The sequence below is a fragment of the Microtus oregoni genome, unplaced genomic scaffold, assembly GCF_018167655.1.
Source record: "Microtus oregoni isolate MIOR12 unplaced genomic scaffold, Mior012 000003F_ref0000135, whole genome shotgun sequence".
Taxonomy (NCBI): domain Eukaryota; kingdom Metazoa; phylum Chordata; class Mammalia; order Rodentia; family Cricetidae; genus Microtus; species Microtus oregoni.
Window position 1 is genome coordinate 62,733,210 of NW_024543062.1, and position 19,296 is coordinate 62,752,505.

The 19,296-nt window shown below is 52.0% G+C and overlaps 1 protein-coding gene across 11 annotated transcripts in view; it reads right to left on the reverse strand.

The window, feature by feature from the left end:
• Nfasc (neurofascin) overlaps nucleotides 1–19,296 on the reverse strand; it is a 162,852-nt gene that overhangs the window by 17,298 nt on the left and 126,258 nt on the right. For 6 of the 11 annotated variants that reach the window (XM_041648805.1, XM_041648806.1, XM_041648801.1 and 3 more), the window contains 8 exons: nucleotides 17,799–17,914; nucleotides 15,458–15,662; nucleotides 14,216–14,338; nucleotides 12,986–13,159; nucleotides 10,507–10,521; nucleotides 5,338–5,583; nucleotides 1,648–1,764; nucleotides 257–409 (listed from right to left, as the gene is read on the reverse strand). In XM_041648805.1, coding sequence (XP_041504739.1) covers nucleotides 257–409; nucleotides 1,648–1,764; nucleotides 5,338–5,583; nucleotides 10,507–10,521; nucleotides 12,986–13,159; nucleotides 14,216–14,338; nucleotides 15,458–15,662; nucleotides 17,799–17,914 — 1,149 coding nt within the window. The remainder of the gene's footprint in view (nucleotides 1–256; nucleotides 410–1,647; nucleotides 1,765–5,337; nucleotides 5,584–10,506; nucleotides 10,522–12,985; nucleotides 13,160–14,215; nucleotides 14,339–15,457; nucleotides 15,663–17,798; nucleotides 17,915–19,296) is intronic. The other 5 variants (XM_041648810.1, XM_041648809.1, XM_041648808.1 and 2 more) reach the window with 4 other exon arrangements.

Below are 19,296 nucleotides of genomic sequence, written 5' to 3' on the forward strand. Positions count from 1 at the left end.
AGGAACCAGGCATCCCCTGTCCTCATTATTCCGTCCTTTGTTTCCCACTTAGCCCCCCTGGCCCAGAGCCTGCCTTGCTTTCCACCGAGGCATGCACACCGGACTCTTCTGACTTCCTGCAGGCCAGAGGCGCGCATGCAAGGCAAGGAATGGGGTGGAGATGAGACCTGTTCCCAAGAAGAGACAAGCAGGAAGCTGGGGATGAGGATGAGATGCCCATGCTTGCGGGGGATGGCAAGGCCAAATCCCCTCTCACCTGTACTGGTCATAAAGGTGATGACGGTACTACTGATGCCCTCGTTGTCCCGGGAATACACCCGCAATGTGTACGTCATCCCGGGATAGAGGTCTGTCAGCTGTATAGGCTGGGCCTGGGCCTTAACAGGGACAATTTTTTTCGTATGGTTGCCTGGGGAACAGAAACCTAGGTCAGCTTACAGCCAGGCACCAGGAGCTGGAGAGAGTGTTTAGGTCCCTGTTCACCTGTCAAAAGCAGAGAGGTGGGGAAAGGGGGCTAAGGCTCCCAGAGTTTTCATTCCACCACACAGAACAGGCAGCTCCCTGGTGCCCCAGCATGCAACTCTAACTCTCATGTGAAGTCTCCCCCTGAAGTCTTCCTTCCTCACCAGTCTCAGCACTAGACATATCAAGACTGGCTGCTTTGGCCTTGACGTATGTCAGCTGCCTTGGAAGTGACTTGCTTTCTGTGTGAGGGCTTCCTGGAGAGCCAGCATGCTGGTGAACACATCACATGGTTAGTGTCTCACACGGAGGCGAGACGGGATCCTTGGCTTTCACCTCATTCTCTTGGTTTCACCTCTAACTCTTTGCCACATCGCAAAGTCACACATCAGACAACATAGCTATGTCTCTGGGTTGTGGGAGGGAAGGATGGTGGCAGGAAGTGGAAACCATCCAGATCTAAGTAGGGACTGCAGACCCTGAGGATCTGAAGCCCTCCTCCGATCACAGAACCCAGCATCAGGGTCTCGTTTCCTGAGAGTTCTTGGGGAGAGGGACTACTTCAGCTGTGTTCTCTGGTTGGAAGCTTATTGGCTTCACTGCTTCTAACACAGGTTAGAGAGGTGTAGGCTTCACTCTGCAGAACCAGGTGCCCTTGCCACCTTCTGCATTCCATTCAGTGTTTGTGTGTTTGTCTGAATCCCAAGCTCTGAGAGAGTGCCCAGCTCATCTTGAACCACTGGCTGTCTGGTCTGTGTCTGCTGCTTCCCACTACTCTGTGAACAGAGAGCCGCTGCAGCTCAGGTCTGTGCCCGGGACCATGTAGCAAAGGCATCATCAGAACACCCAGAGTCTCAGGCAGGAGAGTAACTCAGAAACGAGACCCGGCTCACTTTCGGATACTCAGAATCCTCATTCTGGACAAGAGTGGATGCAGGTCACAGTCCACAGACCCTCTACAGCACATGCATTCGCTAATGGCTTTGGAAGTCCCTTCCTGTGCAAGTCCACTCCTTCTACCTCTGCTCTCTCTGGCAGAGATCGATTTCACGAGACCACAATGAAGCCAGACTAAAAGGCTTCCACGCCTGGGGGACTTCAACAGGATCTCCTTAATGGGCATCTACCACTTCCCGCCACAGCTGCACCCCTGCCGCCACCCCCACCCCACATAGCAATGCTTACTGTCGATGTACTCAACCACAAAGTCAGTTCCAGGCCTGAAATTGTGCTTCCAGGAGATGTTGGCCCATTTACTGTTGGGGAGCACCGTGACGTTCCAAATGGACTGTTCATCGGGGGCTGGCGGACGGGTTAGAAGAGGAGTTAGTGGTGAGGAGACAGGCAGGCAGCCCAGGCGACTCAGAGAGGCACGTTCGTTCACACACGTGCATACTCTCACACCCAGAGTCTGCTGGGAAAGGGAGGAGTCAGGAACAGCTGTGCTACACGGGTCCCAACAGAGCTACAGGCTGCCGTCTTGACTGCCAGGCCAAAGGTACCCAGCGATGCCCAGGAGCAGCAGCCAGGGAACCTGTCTGCAGGTGACGGGGATCAGGAAGTTGTCTCTCACTCCTCACAGGAAGGGGTTAGGAACAAGGGCGGGTTTTCAGTCCTACCACCTGAAACTCTAATCTGGGTTTATTCCCTCGTTGGATCCCTTGTCAGAGTTTGAACCGTGCAAGGAAAGAGGCAAAGAAATAGCCCCATGGTCAGGATGCTGGCGGGGGGTGGTGGTCGTGGAGGGGGGAGGTGGGGAGGCTTTCCTCCTTCAACCGGAAGGAGGGGAGCTGCAGGCTTATGGCTTAGTACAGGATGCTTCCTGGGCATGCGGGTTCCATCCCCAGCACCACCAGAAGAAAATCATGTAACAATGGGTTAGTATGAGTGACTAAACACAGGGAAACCCTCCTGGCTTCCTGATCCTAGAGAATACTAATCGGGTAACTTTGATCTGAGGCCCTCGGGTTAATGAGAGCCTGGATGACCTGTATTGTGCCCTAGACCCTCAGGGTCCCTGGTACAGTCAGAGCCGATGTCCCTGACACAGGCTAGATGGGACCAAAAGAGGATGAGCTTCCTTGGCATCCAGCCCTTTAGTGTCCTCTATATGAGGAGAATCCTGCTTGTTGAGAGCCGTCGAGGCTTGATCGCCTCGTAACAGAGAGGACATTAATTATCAGGTCCCCCGGGGGGCTGGGAGTCACTTTATCAAAGCCAAGGTGCTGTCTGCGACCGTAGCCCACATGCAGGAGAATGGCAGTAGCCTTCAGATGCCAGAGTCCCAGAAGCCTGATTACCACATTTCCCAGCAAAGATGGAGCAGCAAAGGAATTGCAAGAATGCTTGTAGTTCGAGGGCTTTACAAACGTGGCTCCTGCATATTTAATTAGAATGCAAGGGGGGGGGGCACTGTCACCAACTGGGTTGTCAGGCCTAAATGAATAGAGTATATTGGCGATGCATTTATTCATTATCTAGCTGACATGTGATTGAGTCTGCAGGGCTTAGGAAGTGATAAAAGATTTCCCGATTTTCACTTCAAAGTTTTTTTTTTTTTCTACTGCAACCCTGTCAGGTGTTGTTTGCCCCAGGTGAACACAATGTGCATCAAGTGAGGGGTTGAGAAAAAGGCTCTACTGGTGGCAAGAAGGCCTGCTGCTTGGGAGGGAGGGAGCCAGGCTTCTTTTCTGTTGCGTGTTCTGTTTTGATCACACTGGCTGCTTTAGTAATTCACTCGTCCTGGAAGTTCAAGGATCTTGTAATAGTCACGAAGTTGAATGGTCCTGATTTGGGGGATCTTTCTTGCTCCTTACCTCTGGACCCTGTACCTCAAAACTTTGCACCTAAACAGCCTGACCCCTAGGGTAATACTGAGCCAAACTGAGGGAATGAGGAGCAGGGTGATGCTAGGGAGAGATGGAAGTGAGTAAAAAGCTTGGCGTGCCAGCCTGTCAGACTGAGTGCGGATCTCCATGCCCAAATAAAAGCTGAACACAGAAGCACATGTGTCTGTTACCGCAGACCAAGTGATGGGAGGTGGATACTCGCAGGCTAGCGTGTGCAGCAAGCAGCAAAGGGCCAGAGACCCTGTCTCAAATCCAGATAGTTGGAAAGCCAGCGCCTACTCTCAAGGTTGTTCTCTCGTCTTCATGTATGGTCCTGCATTCACACATACTAACATACGTGCAGTAACACGCAGGCATGCACACTCATGCATGCAAACGTGCATGCAAGCACACACACACATCATACACACACAGAGAAAAGAAAAGCCCAAGCAATGGGAGGCCGAGATGATTTTGGGGTGGGAACCATACAGAAGGGTCCGGATGATGACTGCTAAAGAACTGGGGTGCTCGGAGGAGGGGACCGTGAAGGTGAGCACTCAGCACTTTTGAAACCAAAAGGAGGCTATGATTAGCATGCACTGTTCCACGGATTCCTAGCACACCAAAACTAGGGAGTAGCACCCAAATCTAAAAACAACACAAAGGACGACACCCTGAAAAGGTGTTATGAAACATTGCATATTAAGATGTAAGACAAGATGAAGATGAATTTCATCTAAAAGACTCCTGGGAAGCTGAGAAACCTCACAGTTGTCCCCAAGCTCTCAGGGCTGTGGCCAGGCCCTCTGCAGCTTCAGACGGGGTCTAAACCTGAGCTGTGAGTCACGGGGCCAGTCCTGCCTGGTTTAAGAGTGATGTTTCTAGGTCAGGAATTGTCAGGGAGCAAGACTCATTGTTTCTGAATTCTTGGCTCACTTCTGTGAATTCAAAGCACTTTAAGGATTCAAAGGCCTGAAAAAGATGCTTCACTATGCCCTAGAGGGCAGCAGCCCCTAAGGCGCTGACAGCATTTGATTGTGCAGAAGGCATCTCCTGGGTTGACTTCCCCCCAAATTTCATGTTTATGTTCTAGCATTGTGCCTGTAAAACACATCAGCATTTCCGAGTGCCGAGGAACACATCGGCTGTGAATAACTGCCTCTGCCTGAGGTTCACTTAACACCACATCGTTGAGTTAGAGCAAATACTAACAGGGGCATCATCTACATCCAGAGGCTGAGAAGTGGGTGTTGGGAGGCAGTGAGGCTAGGGGAATGGGAGCATCCCAGGCACTTCCTGGCAGTCTTTTCAGCTGCCCTCTGGGCCCAGGAAGGTCGAGACCCTCTGCTCTACGATAATAGGAGACTGATGCTTGATATTCAGAAATGACTGAATTCTCCAAGGCTCTTCTATGCTCAAAGTCCAGGGACCCTAAAGGCCATCCCAGAACTCCTGCAGTTCTTCCTCCAGGTATACATTTTAGCGGTGTATGGAAAAGAAATGGAGCATTGTTGGGCACTAAGACAAGACCTGGTAACAGTTTCCTGCATGCTCTAACTTTCGAAAAGAAATATCTGCAAGAATTCCTTGGGGACAGAGGTGCAAGGAAGGGGCAGGGGATCCAGAAGCAAAGCTGCATGGCGTGACAGCCACTCCCTCCTCCTCTTCTAGATTCTGGCCCTAGAGGTGGACAAACACAGTGCAGCCAGAAGCTCTCTTGGCCAGGCGCACAACCACTAGAACCTTCCCTTCTCACCACATCTGTTCCTGAGTGCCCATCCCTAAGCTGACGATTTGGCATACGATTGAAGTTCTTTCTGTCGAAGAACGGCAGGATCTGACTAACATAAGGAGTGCTGAGTGGTGGGCGACCACCCCTGTGTGCTCAGGGTGGGAACTCTGGGCCCTGTGTGCCAAGTAAAGCATGGGTGGGACTAGTCAACATCACCCCAGAGCCCACCGCTCAGATGGAGAAGTCTGGGGTTGTCTGGAGAAACTAGGAGGTGGGCTCAGAGGGGCCAGGAGCATGGGCAATGCACCATACCGGTTTCGTGAATCTTAGTCCCAATGGTGGTAGTGAGAGGACTCTCCGTGGTAGTGGTGGTGGTGGTGGTGGTGGTTGCGGCAGTGGTTGTAGTAGTTGTGGCGACAGTGGTGGCGATGGTGGTAGGTACGGCAGTTGGGACGATGGGGAATGTAGTGGCTTCACTGGCAGCAGCAAGGGCAGTAGCATCAGTACTGCTCACTAGGCCTGTGGCACCCACTGTAGTCGGGGGCAACGTGGGAGGAGCTAAGAGGGAAATGGGAAATAACCGAGTCTGGTTGGTCTGGTAGCCCCCAGCTAGCACATCCGGCCCCCACGTGCAAGGCAGGCAGCCCAGTGGGAAGATGGGTTCAGAAGTCAGAAGCCTCCCCAAGCATCCGCACTGGTCCAGGAGGACCCCAGCAACCGATATACAGCCATGGAGCGGAAGAGAATGAAGCCGGCGTGGGCTTCATTTTCTTCTCGTGGTCTGTGTAGTTTGAAGCACCCAGCATGCATCCAACCAGGGACCAGGATAGTGGCCGAAGAACACACGGACTGAATCACTTGAATCCCAAGGATGGCACAGAGTTTGGGCCCCCACACCACCCAGAAATACTATGTGGGTCCAGTCCTGGAGCCTCAACTCAGAGGAGATGTGGGCAGGTGACTAGGATCTGCCCTTCAGGGACCCCGAGCAGCATGCCTCTTCCAACCCTTCACTCCAAAGTCCCCCTTTATCATCTTTGTGGTTTCTGTCCGCCTCTCTCATCTCCCCCTTCTTTGTCTATTGGCAGCTGCCCCCACCCCTGCACCGAAACTTTTAGTGCTGCCTTTCTGTCTAGGACGCGTAGGGTCCATGCACCCCAAGTCCTCCCTGTTCACATTAGAACCTAGAGACAACCTTAGTCTCCCAGCCACAGAAAGACACACAGATCATAGCAACAAAGGACTTGAGTGCCAGGCTCCCTTTCTGTGGAAGTCTTCATCTGGGTCACAGCCAGGCTCCTATGTGGCCTGACTTGCTCATTCTCCACCTCCATCGAAAGCGGACTTTTCATATTAGTTGGCCCTGGGGCCTAGTCCATAGATGCAGGCACTTTTCCATACCGTTCCTCTTCTACAGAACTGTCAGGGAAACTAGTGAGGGGACTCCTCTCCATACGTTCAGGGTCAGGACTTGTTCAGACTCATAGTGTGAGGGTGATCAGGCTCTCTCTTGTGATGTCACTGCTAATGATCTGACGTCTGTTTACTCTGTGGCGTTGGCAGTAGGCAGGGACTTAGACATAAACAGTAACCAGAACTTCTGAGAATTGTGATGCCTCACTCTGCCTCAAATCTCCAGAAATACTGAAAAATAATCCCTCCTGCATCTCCCATCCTAACAGAAGAGGGCTAGGCCAGGGATGGAAGGGGGAGAACTTTCCCCAGAAGAGTTAGGCTCCTGAGCCTAAGCCATTTCAACTAGAACCTGACATATTGATCTTCCCTGGGGTCTGGTGTTATAAGCCCTTACTGGGAAGAAGGACACATTTTCAAGGCCCCTGAAGCTTCCCTACTTGCAAAATCAGAGCTATTAATGGCCCTAAGTGTGGGGACCACAAAGTCACACTGGGAAGATGACTGTCCATTACATCTCAGCGAATTCAAGGAACGTTCAGAGTCAATAACACTGCATCCCCCACCTCCAGCAACTTCCAGGCATCAAGAAGGCACAGGGAGGAGAGGAGAGAGTGGGGACAGGGGGTGGAGAGAAGCCTTCCTCCCTTAACTTTTTTTTCCAGGGAAGTGTGTTCAGCCCTAGGCCAGAAAGTCACCTCAGAATGAAGGGACTGACTTATCCTACCCACCAACATGCTTGGGGAAGCAGGGATTCACGACCAGAAAAGCGGACAGACTGGGAGGTTCATGAAGCTTAGCTGCCTCAGGGCTGGCCCCATATCCACCATATCCTTGGCCATAAGTGACAGACAGGAAGAGATTTTGTCCCTCTGAGCAAAGCAGCTCTCACTTAGCTCTTTATGAATGATGTGTTTTCTAGTACCTTCTGCCAGATGAAATGTTCACCAGGCCCTCTTCTCTCTGGCTATCTATAAGGTGTCATGAGAAAATACTCCTAGTCATGGGAGCCACTGCCCTGCCCCGTCATACAGCCCGGGGACCTGTGTTTCCTTTCCCTCAGGTACAATAGCTGCTTGTTTCCCAGGGCCCATGAGTTCAAGTCCATTTTCCTCCAGGTCCTCCTATGACTGCATTGTTTAACACACAGGGACGCACGCTCGCATCTCTCCTACTCCCTCTGAGCCACGTTTCCCAGGGCAGTCCAGCAAATGCCCTGGGACAGAGATGCCGAGAGGTTAGAACAGGCTTCCAACTTTGTTCTGCAGCTTGGAGATGAGGGTGAGAGGGGACTATGTGGACGCTTCCAGTCCACAGTACCCCTCCTCGGACAGTCGCTCCTACCAAGTATAAAGTATATTCTCTGTGGTGATAGTACCTGGGTACTTTCCCCTGGGCTCTGAGGCAAGCAAGCGTCAGGGTGTAAGTGAGAAGGAGAATTGGGGAGGGAGGGCAGGAGCTACTGGCCGCCTCCAGGGGTGCCCCAGCGAGGTTCTATAAGGAGCAGATCCTCAGAGGCCACCGCAGGCAAATCAGCATGCCCCTGGCGCACTCACTGCTCCATTATCTCCAGGATGGAGGGCTATAGGATACAGGGAGGGCAGAGGCCAAGGGGAAGGCACTGGAGCCAGAGAGAGAATGGTCCAAAGCTTGGGACAGGCACGAAGCCTGGAAGAGGAAGGAAGGAAGAGATGAACTTTACACAAAGAAACTAGGATTTCCCAGGCCATTCAGAGCATTTGAATCCTGGACTGAGCTGGGGCTGGCGAGCCCTAGAGTGGTGCTAACATAAATGGAAGGGACTACAGGATAAGCAGACATATTCCTATGCTAGAATGTCATTTTTAGTCACAGCAGGAACTGTGAGTTTGGTACTGATTGGTGGTCACAGCAGGCCAGCAACCTAGAGAGAGCAGTAAGCCTAGATCTGGAAGCCAGGAGTCGGCCAAAATAGGATGGGCCAACCCTATAGACTGTCTAAGGTCCCAAGGAAGACACAGGGCTAAGGACCTGAGTATTGGGGGGAGAACTGTGCAGAGATGGAGATGGCATATCTTGCTCGTTCTCTCATCCTCCTAAACCTGCCACGGAGCTGAGTTTCTATCAGCTACCCACCCACCATTTGCAGATCTGCGTCAAAGACAAGAACAGCTCCCAGACATTCCAAGATGGAATGTTTGCTCCAAGATTGTCCACATGGCATGAGGACTACCCCAGCCAAGTCACAGATTGTTAGACAGATGGGCCGCAACCCTAGCAGACTGAAGATACAGGTGGACGTGAGGGATTATCTTCACTGGGCAATATAAGAACCGATCAATTTCGGGGGAAGGGCCGAGGTTTGGTGAAGATGAGAAGGAAGAGGATGGTGTGCTGGACGCAGCTGCTCTTTTGGAAAACGTACCCAAGCTCTACTGCCCCCAGAAGGCGTTGTGTACACAAAACTGAGAACATCTGATATTACTGGCATGGCTCCGCTACAGAAAGGTACAATCTGCCCTTCCCAGAGCCTCATGTGGAAACGGAGCCTGGGAAACATTCTTGATTGACAGCAGAGACCCCGGGCCCACTCTGCATGGTGTGATGAGTTTAGATCTTTTAAAATTGGAAGAAAGAAGTGGAAGGGGGGTTGGAACGGCACCTCTCATTCGCCTTGCGTCAGCAGCTCACAGGAGGACGGCAGAGACTGCCCTCCGCACGTGGCAGACTTCTTGCTACTGGATCCGGTACATTGGGTCTGGGGTGCCAGAATGGGGAGGGAGGCAGAAAGATGCTTTGAGTTGACTTGTCCCAAGTACCTGCTGTCACAATTGTGGAAGAGACTCACACAGGAAGACAGGGCAATTGTCCCTCTAGTGTGGCAAGAATTGTTTGCTCTATGGTCCCCAGGCCCTGGACAACTCTGCATCTCACATCCTGAAAGAGGGCTTTAGATCTTGTGGGGAAGCACTGACCTGGGTGGCTGGCCTAATTGCTGGTGGAGGAATAGGGTTGAGGGAAGGAAGCTTGGTGGTGTCTTTTAATTACTGGCAGATCTAGCTGGCAAACCATGAAAACATAAGGAGGGTATGCAACAGAAGCAGAACCAACTTAGGAAGGAGCGGGGGTGGGGGAATAAATGGGCATAGGTAGGAAAAAAAACCAAGAGGACTAGGCAATACATAGCAAACTCAGATTCCTGCCTGGCTCTTGATTCCATCACCCAAAGCTTGTGTCTTTACAAAGCTCATGTCTTCCTAGAGCTTGCTTCTGCAGGTCCAGTGTGCCCTGGCTTCTAGCCTTTGTAATATCCTAGGCATTCTGTCCTCAGATCCCAACTCATGGAAAAATTCAAGCTCAGAGGACCAGGAAAGGATCCCTGGTGTCCCTCGCCTAGTTCTCTGGCTTGAGGCCCGCCCTCTACAGTAGAGCCCTTTGACCAACGACATGAGGACTGAAGGGTGACATTGTTAGCAGGTGCCCAGCTCCTGACCCCAAAGGAGAGGTCTCTCTCTACACCAAATACTGAGGAGCTGAGTTTCTGAGTCAAGGAAATCGTCAGCCCCTGACACCCAGTGAGACTCCAGATCCTGGAGCCTGCTTCACTCACAGACATGCTTGCTTATTCTCACTGAGCAGAACATATGCTAGCTGGTGGAATGGCGCTGGGTCCCCCCCTCCCCCCCATGCAGCATGCAAGGCTAGCATGCAGCGTGTGCTCACCCTTTCAGGGGACTGTGGCACCATCAGGGCCAGGAGCCAGCTGTCCCCGCTATAGTACGTCTTCTAGAGCTATCTATATGCTCAGAGATGTCAGGTCCAGCAAGACTCAGGTGGCCACAATAGGTAATCTACACATGAGACTCCTTCCAAGCCAGTCTCCTAAGTAGGGGCATGCATTACATGAAAGGAGGGGGCATGGTCACCTCCTCTAGCCACCTTCCTTCCCAGTCTGGCTTCTCCACTGAAAGGGTGAGCCTGGAGCATGCTTTCAGCTCGAGTCACTGTCTCTTGCTGGGCTCTGACCAGCATGGGCTCCACCTGCACTGCCCCATGCCGTGCCCGTTACCTCTGTTGCTGGTACAATACCTGCAGTTGGAGTAGCTTCAGATACAGCACCCAAGATGGCCAGAGAGAGAGGGAGAGAGAGGGAGGGAAGGGGAGAGGATGAGAGGGAAGAGAAAACATAGGTGAAACCACAGAAGAAAGTAGGGTCTGGCTCAAACCTGACTCCAGAGCTATTGCTATGGATGCTAAATGGTGCCCTGGGAGTCACGCTCAACCCCGCTGGAGTTGGGTGGGTTCATTATTATTCATCTGGGGCTTAGAGACCTTTTTGATACATCACATCTCTGCCCATATTCAAGGATTTGCCATGTAAAAGGTGGCTGCGGGCACAGGTCAGGCAAAATGTTGTATTTACAGCTCCTTTTCCAAGGGTGTGTCCCATGCTGGCTGGGTTAAGTGACCCCCTAAGATGCTAGGAATTGAGGATGTAGATGTAGGTGGTGCACAAGCAACTGGCTAGGTTCAAAGATAGCCTCTGCACCTTCACAGTTAGTGCTGGGCAATAGCAGGGGAGGGGTCATCTGTAGTGACATTACATTTGTATTGTAATAAATAGAGCTTACCTGAAGATCAGAGACTAAAACAGCCACCCTGGTCAGCCTTACAGACCAGGCAATGGTGACACACACTTTTAATCCCAGTCACACTAGTTTGCCACAAAAACCAGGCGGTAGTAGTGCACGCCTTTCATCCCAGGACTAGAGAGGAATATAAAATGGGAGGAGACAGCTCTCAGTCTCAGTCTGAGATTCCTGGAGGCAGGATCGCCATTTCGGACTGAGGTAGAGGTAAGAGCCAGTGGCTGGATGTTTTGCTTTTCTGACCTTCAGGTTGAACCCCATTATCTGTCTCTGGGTTTTTATTAATTGTGCTACAGCCACCCCCATCTCAGACTTTCAAAGTATATTGGAGCTCTGGAAGCACCTGGCCTGGTTCCCCACGACCTCAATCTCCCCTAGTAATTCAACTTCATGAAAATAGGAGCCAAATATGACCAAGAGTTCTGGAACAAATCTCTAAAGAGTTCCACAAATTCCAAAACATCTCTGTTTTCTTGCTCCCTGAAGTTGCAGGATTCTCCCCATCACGGTCACTGAAGTTGGGCAAAGGCTTTGTCTTCTGTCCTGTGCTGAGCAGAGAGGCTTTCTGCATCTCTAGAACTATAGAGAATGTGCCATAGCCTGGCAGTCTCTGGCAACAGATCCAACCAGATACTTACCTGAAGTCCACCAGCACTAACCAACTTCCTGTGTGTCAGGAGGCTGGAAGAGGACACCAGGATTGGGAGGAGACCAGAGAGGGACACTGGGGACCGGCAGTCCTCTAGCTTCTGCTAGGTACTGGCCTGCTGGCCAGAGGAACTCAGGGCTGCTGAGGCAGCATGGCCTGGTGGCCCCCTTGGGAAGCACAATGCTTGCCTTCGATCAGAAGACCCTATCTGGACCAGGACCAGACCACAGGACCCGAGCCTCTCGGGAGGCAAGTATGAGTCTGGATCATGCATCAATCGCAGGCATATTACCTCTTTTTTGATCTCTCCCTTGCATATTAAATCCCCAAAACTTCCTGCCCAAGGCAGCATCTTCATTAGGGCAGAAAGACAACCAGACATTCTTGTAGATGTCTCTAGACTTTATGAAATTTTATTACCTTTATGTCCCTTGCTTCTAGTGCAGCGTCCGACGTGGTACATGTGGGTGGGTGCTCAAGAAATGGTTGTTGCATAGACCACTGTACCTCTGGAAAGGCAACGAGTGGGTCCCCACCATTTTACAAGGAGCTGCCAAAGTTTTAAGGCATCTACAGGTTATGCTGAAGCCAGCATACATGCAAGTGAGCCAAGAGCGCCCTCTAGTGTACAATTAAGTCAGGTGCAGCTCTGGAGAGGGATCTTGGTGGGGACTTGCCATGACTTAGGGTATCAGTTCACTTGCTCACTGTGAAGCTGGCTTGGCAAAGGGTTGTTCCAGCTTCTACTTCTCTGCAGCCAGACACCTCACCTTATTCAGGCTGCAAAGGGAGGGCATATTTTCAGATCTACTCTTAATCTAGTAAAGCAACTTTGATCACTGCCCTTCGTCCTGTCTCCTTGGCCCTTGGCAAAAGGCAGGATGTCCGCAGAGCCCTCAGGGAGGACTCTCAGTTACATTCTTGCCACCCTCAGTGGATGAGCTGTTTGCCTCTTCGGAGTTTATCAGAACAGTTATTTCTCATGTTTCCCCTGACCTCTTCCTACGTCCTTCCTTATTCCCCTTCAAGGACAGACAGTTGAGCAAGTCATGGCAAAGTGGAGGGCAAGGTCTGCCTGCATGTCTAAGAGTGATGACTTTTCCAGATACAATACTGGTACCCATCTCTCAGCAACCAAGACAGCCCACCTCTTGTGGTGGGCGGGGCTGAAGATTTGTGGCCTCACTTCCTCTCCATCCTGGAAGGCCAAACCCAGCTTCTGGTGTTTCTCTAAGGTCTTTCCCTCCAAGGGCTGTTACCATGGACCTACCTTCATTCGGAGGTGCTGGGGTCTCCTCTGTGGCTGCTTCTCCAGAGCCCACCTGCGTCCTGGCACTGAGGGAGAAGCGGTAGCGGGACACAGGGTCTGCCCTCTGCACCGAGAACTTAGTCTGGTTGGGAGAGAAGTTTTCCACCAGCGGCTTTCCCAGTTTGGTTCCGTTAACTGGAGAGAGAGGCAAGTGGAAGGTTTAGTACCTGCATGGGTTCTAGAAGCGGTGGCCTGAGAAGTTTCTGGAGTTTCTGGCAGGGGACTGGGCACCGGCTCCCTCCCCATGGAAGCACTGAGGTACTTCCATTGTCCCTGAGTCCCTGTCTCTAGCTTCCTGAAAGTCACGTGGTCAGTTCTGAAAGACCCGTTTATACTTCTCAAGCCCTCCGACAAGGTCAAATCTCTGGAATTCTTCTGTTCAAACAGGACTGGGAAAAGTTCCCAGGGCTTTTGAATGCTATTGCCCCATTTGTAAAAGGCTGCTTTCTTCAAAAGGGTCAGTCCAGAGATCAATCAGAACAACAGGGAGGGCCCTGGTGGTTGGTTGTTAAAGTGTCAACAACACATCACCTGGCCCTTTGAGCTTCCCAGCGAGGGGCAGCACTGTCTACAGCTAACAATCTTGAAGTGTGGAGACATTCCTGTTCCACCTGGAGATCCTGAGCTCTGTGGTAAGAACTTCCTGACCCAGGCCCCCAGTTCAAATCATCCCACAGTAGTCTGCCAGACTACCTTACCAAAGTATGCCTGCTTACAGTGTCTCTGAGCATCCTTGGATGCCTGCTTACAGTGTCTCTGAGCATCCTTGGATGCCTGCTTACAGTGAGCATCCTTGGATGCCTGCTTACAGTGAGCATCCTGGGATGCCTGTGCACACACTGTCTCCCCATAAGATGAAAGTGCCAGTGGGGAGGGACTCTCTTCCTTAGACTTGTCGATGCTGGAGACTACAAGCTCTCTGAGGGTTGGGATGGTCTCTCTCAATGGACCAGAGGACGCTTTGTCTCCCTCCTGCAGAAGAAGCTGTGTAAGAAGAGCAGGGATTGGTCCTTGCCTGCCCCCTTTAACGACAAGGAACTTTTACTTGGTACTATTCTCTATGCCATGCCTTCTGCACCCATCCAATGGATGGAGGCTTCCAATCGACATCCCACAAGAAAATGGTGAGAAAGGGTTTGCGATTACATCTGATTGAGGAAAAAAAAAAAAAAGCAAAAGGGCAGAACATACAGGCCACGTATTTGAGAGTGTATCCGATCAGGATTCCATTGGGGTGCTCCGGGTGATCCCACTCCAGGTTGATGGTCTCCAGGTTGGGCTGTCGGACTCTGAAACGCCTTGGGGCACTGGGTACTTGGGTAAGGAGGAGGGAGCCAGGAGATGAGGGCAGGGAGGATGAGGAGAACACAGAAAACAAAACACAGGCATGAAGGCATGACCTCAGGTATCCTGAGCTGGACCACTGCTGAAACAGGCCCTAGAACCTTGAGGGCAGAGCCTACTGCCTGCCTGGCAGGTATTTTCACCTGGTATGAAGCCAAGGGGGCTCGGATACTGTTGATGAGGTGGGGTAAGACGTCAAATGAGTTTTCCTTTAGCAACTACCCTGGACTTAGCACACACTAGGCTGCTTCAACCCTGCAAATATAACTCCAAATCATAGAGCCGCTCCCAGGCGGGGAGCCAACCATAACTGTCTGGTGGCAAGGGTGCAGTTCTCAGTCCCCAGCCAAGGGCTCTCACCACTGGGTGCAGCAGCAGGCTCCAGCTTCTGAGCTGGGAAATATGGGTTCTCTGGGGGAGGAGAGAGAGACTCAGGATGGAGCACCCGGAAGAGGGTGGGGGTGAGGGGGAGAGGTTGATGACGGGAACCAAACTGAGGAAGGAGAGACAGGGATAAAGAAAACAAGAGGGAAGAACAAAGGAGAAGAGAAAGAGAAGAGAAGAAGAAAAATGGAACCAGTTAAGGAGGGAGGGAGGCGAAACAGAAGGCAAAGCTCACGCTAAGTGGATAAAAGAAGCTATGGGGAACCAGGATGTGACTAGAACTTTGTAGATGTCTGAGCCACAGGGTTAGCTTAAACCATAAACCCACAGGAGGGCGGGTGACACTTGGCAGTACTCCGTACACACAGGCCAACTTCCCGGGAGTGTTTCTTGATGCCGAGGGGAGGCTTATGCAAGTCTTGGGTGCTGGTATGCAGGACATCGAGGTGGCCAGATGCACGTGTGACCTTCGCCTCAGAGAAGGTGCTGGGGTCAGTCTGAACATCCTGTGTCTGGAACGCATTGGCACACCACACGGATCTCTTCAGACACAAGTTTCGGTAAGGATGGGCCACCTTGATGATGGTCATCAGCTTGCTGAGGTCACCCCGGCTGTCGTGCCAAACCATGCTGGTGCTGCTCCAGGCTCACCGGTGACACTACCCTCATCCTACCCCACCTTGAAGAGCTGCAGGTCAGACCTACCTCCTTCCGGGGTGGTGAATTCCTTGGTCTCACTGCGAGGCCCATCACCTCTCCCGTTGACCACAACCATCTCCAGCTTGTAGTTACTGTAGGGGAAGAGACGAGCCACCACGCCCCGGGGGCGGTCACCAGGGAAGCTGGCCTGCTGTCTCTTCTGAGACACCCACAGGTTCTTCAGCAAGCTGCTTTCCCTCCAGTAGTAAGCCTTTGAGACAGAGGCAGGCTGGTGAGGAGCCAGGCAGCAAGGCCAGGTTAGTGGTTAGTGGTGGTAGTGACTGGTCCTCCCTTTGCTTACTACAGTGTCCCAGTCTCAAAAGACCTCATCCGCCCCATGCAGGCTGTGGGGGGGACAGCCTTACAGTCCTCACTCACTAGCCACTCATGAAGAGAATGATGCTGAACCTGAAACAGGAGTGTGGTTTCACTCATTTTTGGAGCCATGCCACCTCTATGTCCCAGCCGGGTAACGTGCTGCACGGGGAGAGTCCAGGCCAGAACCACAAATGCGAATCAGGGATCCTGGCGCCGAAAACTCAAAGGCCACCTCAGTTTCAGTTGGATTAGTACAGTGTAGGGAGGCTGCAGGTGGGCATGCAAGGAGCAGGCTGTTCCCAACAGTCAGAGTCCGGGCAGCAGTTGGTTTAATTCTCCGAAGCCAAATGATTTCTGTATGGTTGAAGATCTTTAGAGACGGCAGACACATGTCCAGGTAAGTTGGGGCACAGGGCTGTGCAGCAGCAGAGCTTGGATGGGAAGGGTGGCCTCGGAGGGTGGCAGAGGCGAAGGGTATAATGAAGGTCGTATTAGCAGTGGGTGAGAAACCACAGGGCAGTTTGCCCCAGCGGCGTCACCAGCGGAGTGGCGAGGAAATCCAGACTTGCTGAGCTTTGGTAAGTACTTCAGTAAGAAAACTTTCCAGGTTGGTAGGTTAAGGGTTAAAAGTTAACGGTTGGGGAGGAGCTAGGTCAGGGACACTGGGCCTTCTTTTCTTTAGTTCACTGCCAAGTTCCTTTCCCAATAAGGGACTGACCCCTTCTGTCTGTCCCCAGCTGTCCATCAGCCAACTCTTGATGACCTCAGAAGTCACAGACCCAGCGGAACTCATGGCTACCCGTCCTCACTGCCAGCCAGCTGAAAGGCAGCTGTCCTCCTGAGGGAAAACCCTACCATTGCTCCCCCAACCTCAGCCCAGCCCTCTGAGGACACACTACTTGACAGAAACTGCTCCCAGGCCGAAAGCACAAGAGGCCAGGGCCTTCGGAATCTGTGTCGGGTAGCAGAGTTGGCTGCGGCCAAAGGGGGACAGCTTAGAGCCCTTCAGTGGCTTTTCCTGTTAGTGTGGCTTTCTGGAACCAGGTCAAGGAAGCAAACAGCTCAGCAGGGGTCTCTGAGGGAAAGGTTGTAGCTCAGAGGTGCTTCAGTGAGGCACACGAAGATACATGTTTGTTCAAACATGCACACCAAACACATGTGGTCTACAGTACCAGCTCAAAGCCAGCACCCTCCTAAGGAGTTCTAGCTTGACTGGACCTTCAGTGCACCACGTGTGTTCATGCAGTCATGAGCTGTGTGATGCTCTTCCCAGCAAGGGACCGTGAATAAGATTCTTTCACCTAGTGATGGTGCTGTAGCCATCATGATGTCACATTACCCTATATGTGTAGTGATGCTGCATAAACATGTCTACTGGGCTGCCAATGACAAAATCAAAGCAATATGATTGGACTGCTCAGTAAGGAACATCACCAGGTTACTGCTTTACACATTTATAATAAATATTCTCTACGCTTCGTATTTACTCAATACTCTCATTTTCCTGTGTAGTGCCGGGAATTGAACCCAGGTTCATGAATGTGAGGCGAGCACTCTACCACTGAGCTACGCCCCTAGGCCTAACTTTATACTTTATCTTATTTTAAAATGCAGCCTACTGTAAAACAGTTTTCAGTGTTACATTGGCAATGGCCTCACACAGCTTAAGCTTGCTGTGTGTGTTGACTGCAGTAAGCAGCCATGCTGAGGCACTGGCTTATATCACCTAGGTTTGTCTCAGTACACACCACGATGCTGGCACAATGACAAAATTGCCTAATGATGCATTTCCCAGAATATGCCCCTGTTGCTAGGTGAAACATGAACATTTGAATAATATACATAATTATATGTATGCATGCATATGCGCCCCACTGGGTAATTTTGAACTCCAGAAAGCATCTTGAATCAACTTTAGACCCATGAGCATTCCTAGGGTCCCTCCCAGATCCCCTACACACGCGGCTGCTGCCCCGTGCCCTGGTTAGCGAGCAGGTGGTTAGGCGGGGCTGGGGGCTGGCCTCCTCACTCGGTACTCTCTGAGCTGGCCTTGGACCGTGTCAGAGTAGACCCGGTTCCACTGAAGGCTGATGGCTGTGCTGTTCAAGACTCGGATTTTAACTTCAGTGGGTGCAGCTCTGGGATCTGCAATACGTAGGGACAGAGAGCTGGTTATACAGGTGAGGCTGGTGCTCGGATTCTCGCATCCCCTCTGATGTATTCTGATGGCCTATTCCTCTACTTTACTGCAGATGGGCCACTCCAGACAACAGGGACGTCTCAGGACAAGAGGGTGACAATCCAGGTGACCAGAACGAGCATTTGTGGCACTCAGGTGCTGGGCATCTACCTTCCCTTTCATTCTTTAGCTGCTCCCGCTGCTCTGCAGCCTAAGACGCTGCTCTCTTCGCAGCCAAGTACCCTTTCCTCAGGCCTCTTGAGGAGCTTGGCCAATAGGAGGTACCAACATGAGGGGCCAAGGTGAGAGTAAAGTGGGCATGGCCATTGCCTCCCCTGGCTTCCTCTGCGGGGCTGCAGCCTGACACTGCTGTGCCCCTCTGCCCACAGCCACAGCTCCTAGGGCGATGCCCACAAGTGGTGGTGATTCACGTGTTCCCCTGCCCCTTTGAGGTTCAAAGGGAAATCACAGGTTCCGGGTGCCCTCAAGAGGCCCAGAGACCTTAGTGTTTTCCTCCAATACTCTTCATATATTTTCAGTAATCAATTCGGCATGCACCAACAGAAACACTATCTGCAGACAGGAGGTGCCCCAGTTTTGTTCAAAAAAGAAGCATGGCTCTGGACCCCTGCTCCGCAACCAGAACAAAGCTGCCGCAGTGATGCACAGGCCCCAGGGTGGACAGATGCAGTGGAAACTATGGGGTCATCCAGGGAGCAGGAAATCACACTTACTGACAGACTCCCGTAGGGAATCATCTTCCACCATAGAGGTGGGGCTGGGATAGGCCCCTCTGCTCATTCCCAGTGGGCCCAATCCATGACTGCTCCTGGGCCTTGGTCCTCCCTGCATCCCAGGGAGCCCAGTCTTGCCTCCTACATTCACACCTACTAAGATCTGCCCTGGCCCTTCCCTCTGCTCACCCCACCACTGCCTTCATCTCTTCTTGGATCAGATACACACCCAGCTGTTGAGTCTGTATTTTGCTCAGGAGCTGTGGGGCTGACGATGCACTATCACAGAGGCCGTGCATACGCTTTCACGTAGAGGTCTAGAACATTGGTTTGCTCATACTCAGCCCCCTAAGAAAATCCAATTGCATGTTCAATTCCAAGGACTGGGAGCAGTTCTGGAATGCTGGGAGATGTGGTGGGTCAGGAAGACTCTGGCTGGTGCTCACTGCCTACTGATCTCCCCTGCTGTGGGAGTCTAGCCTATGCCCATCTTCCTAGGAGCATCTAAACAGCCCTTTTAAACAGTAGATCTGATGCCTTCCTTGGTGCCAGCAAGACTTAGCAGTAAAGCAACCTGTCTGGGGACCTGGGAACCTGGGGACCTGGGTTCTATT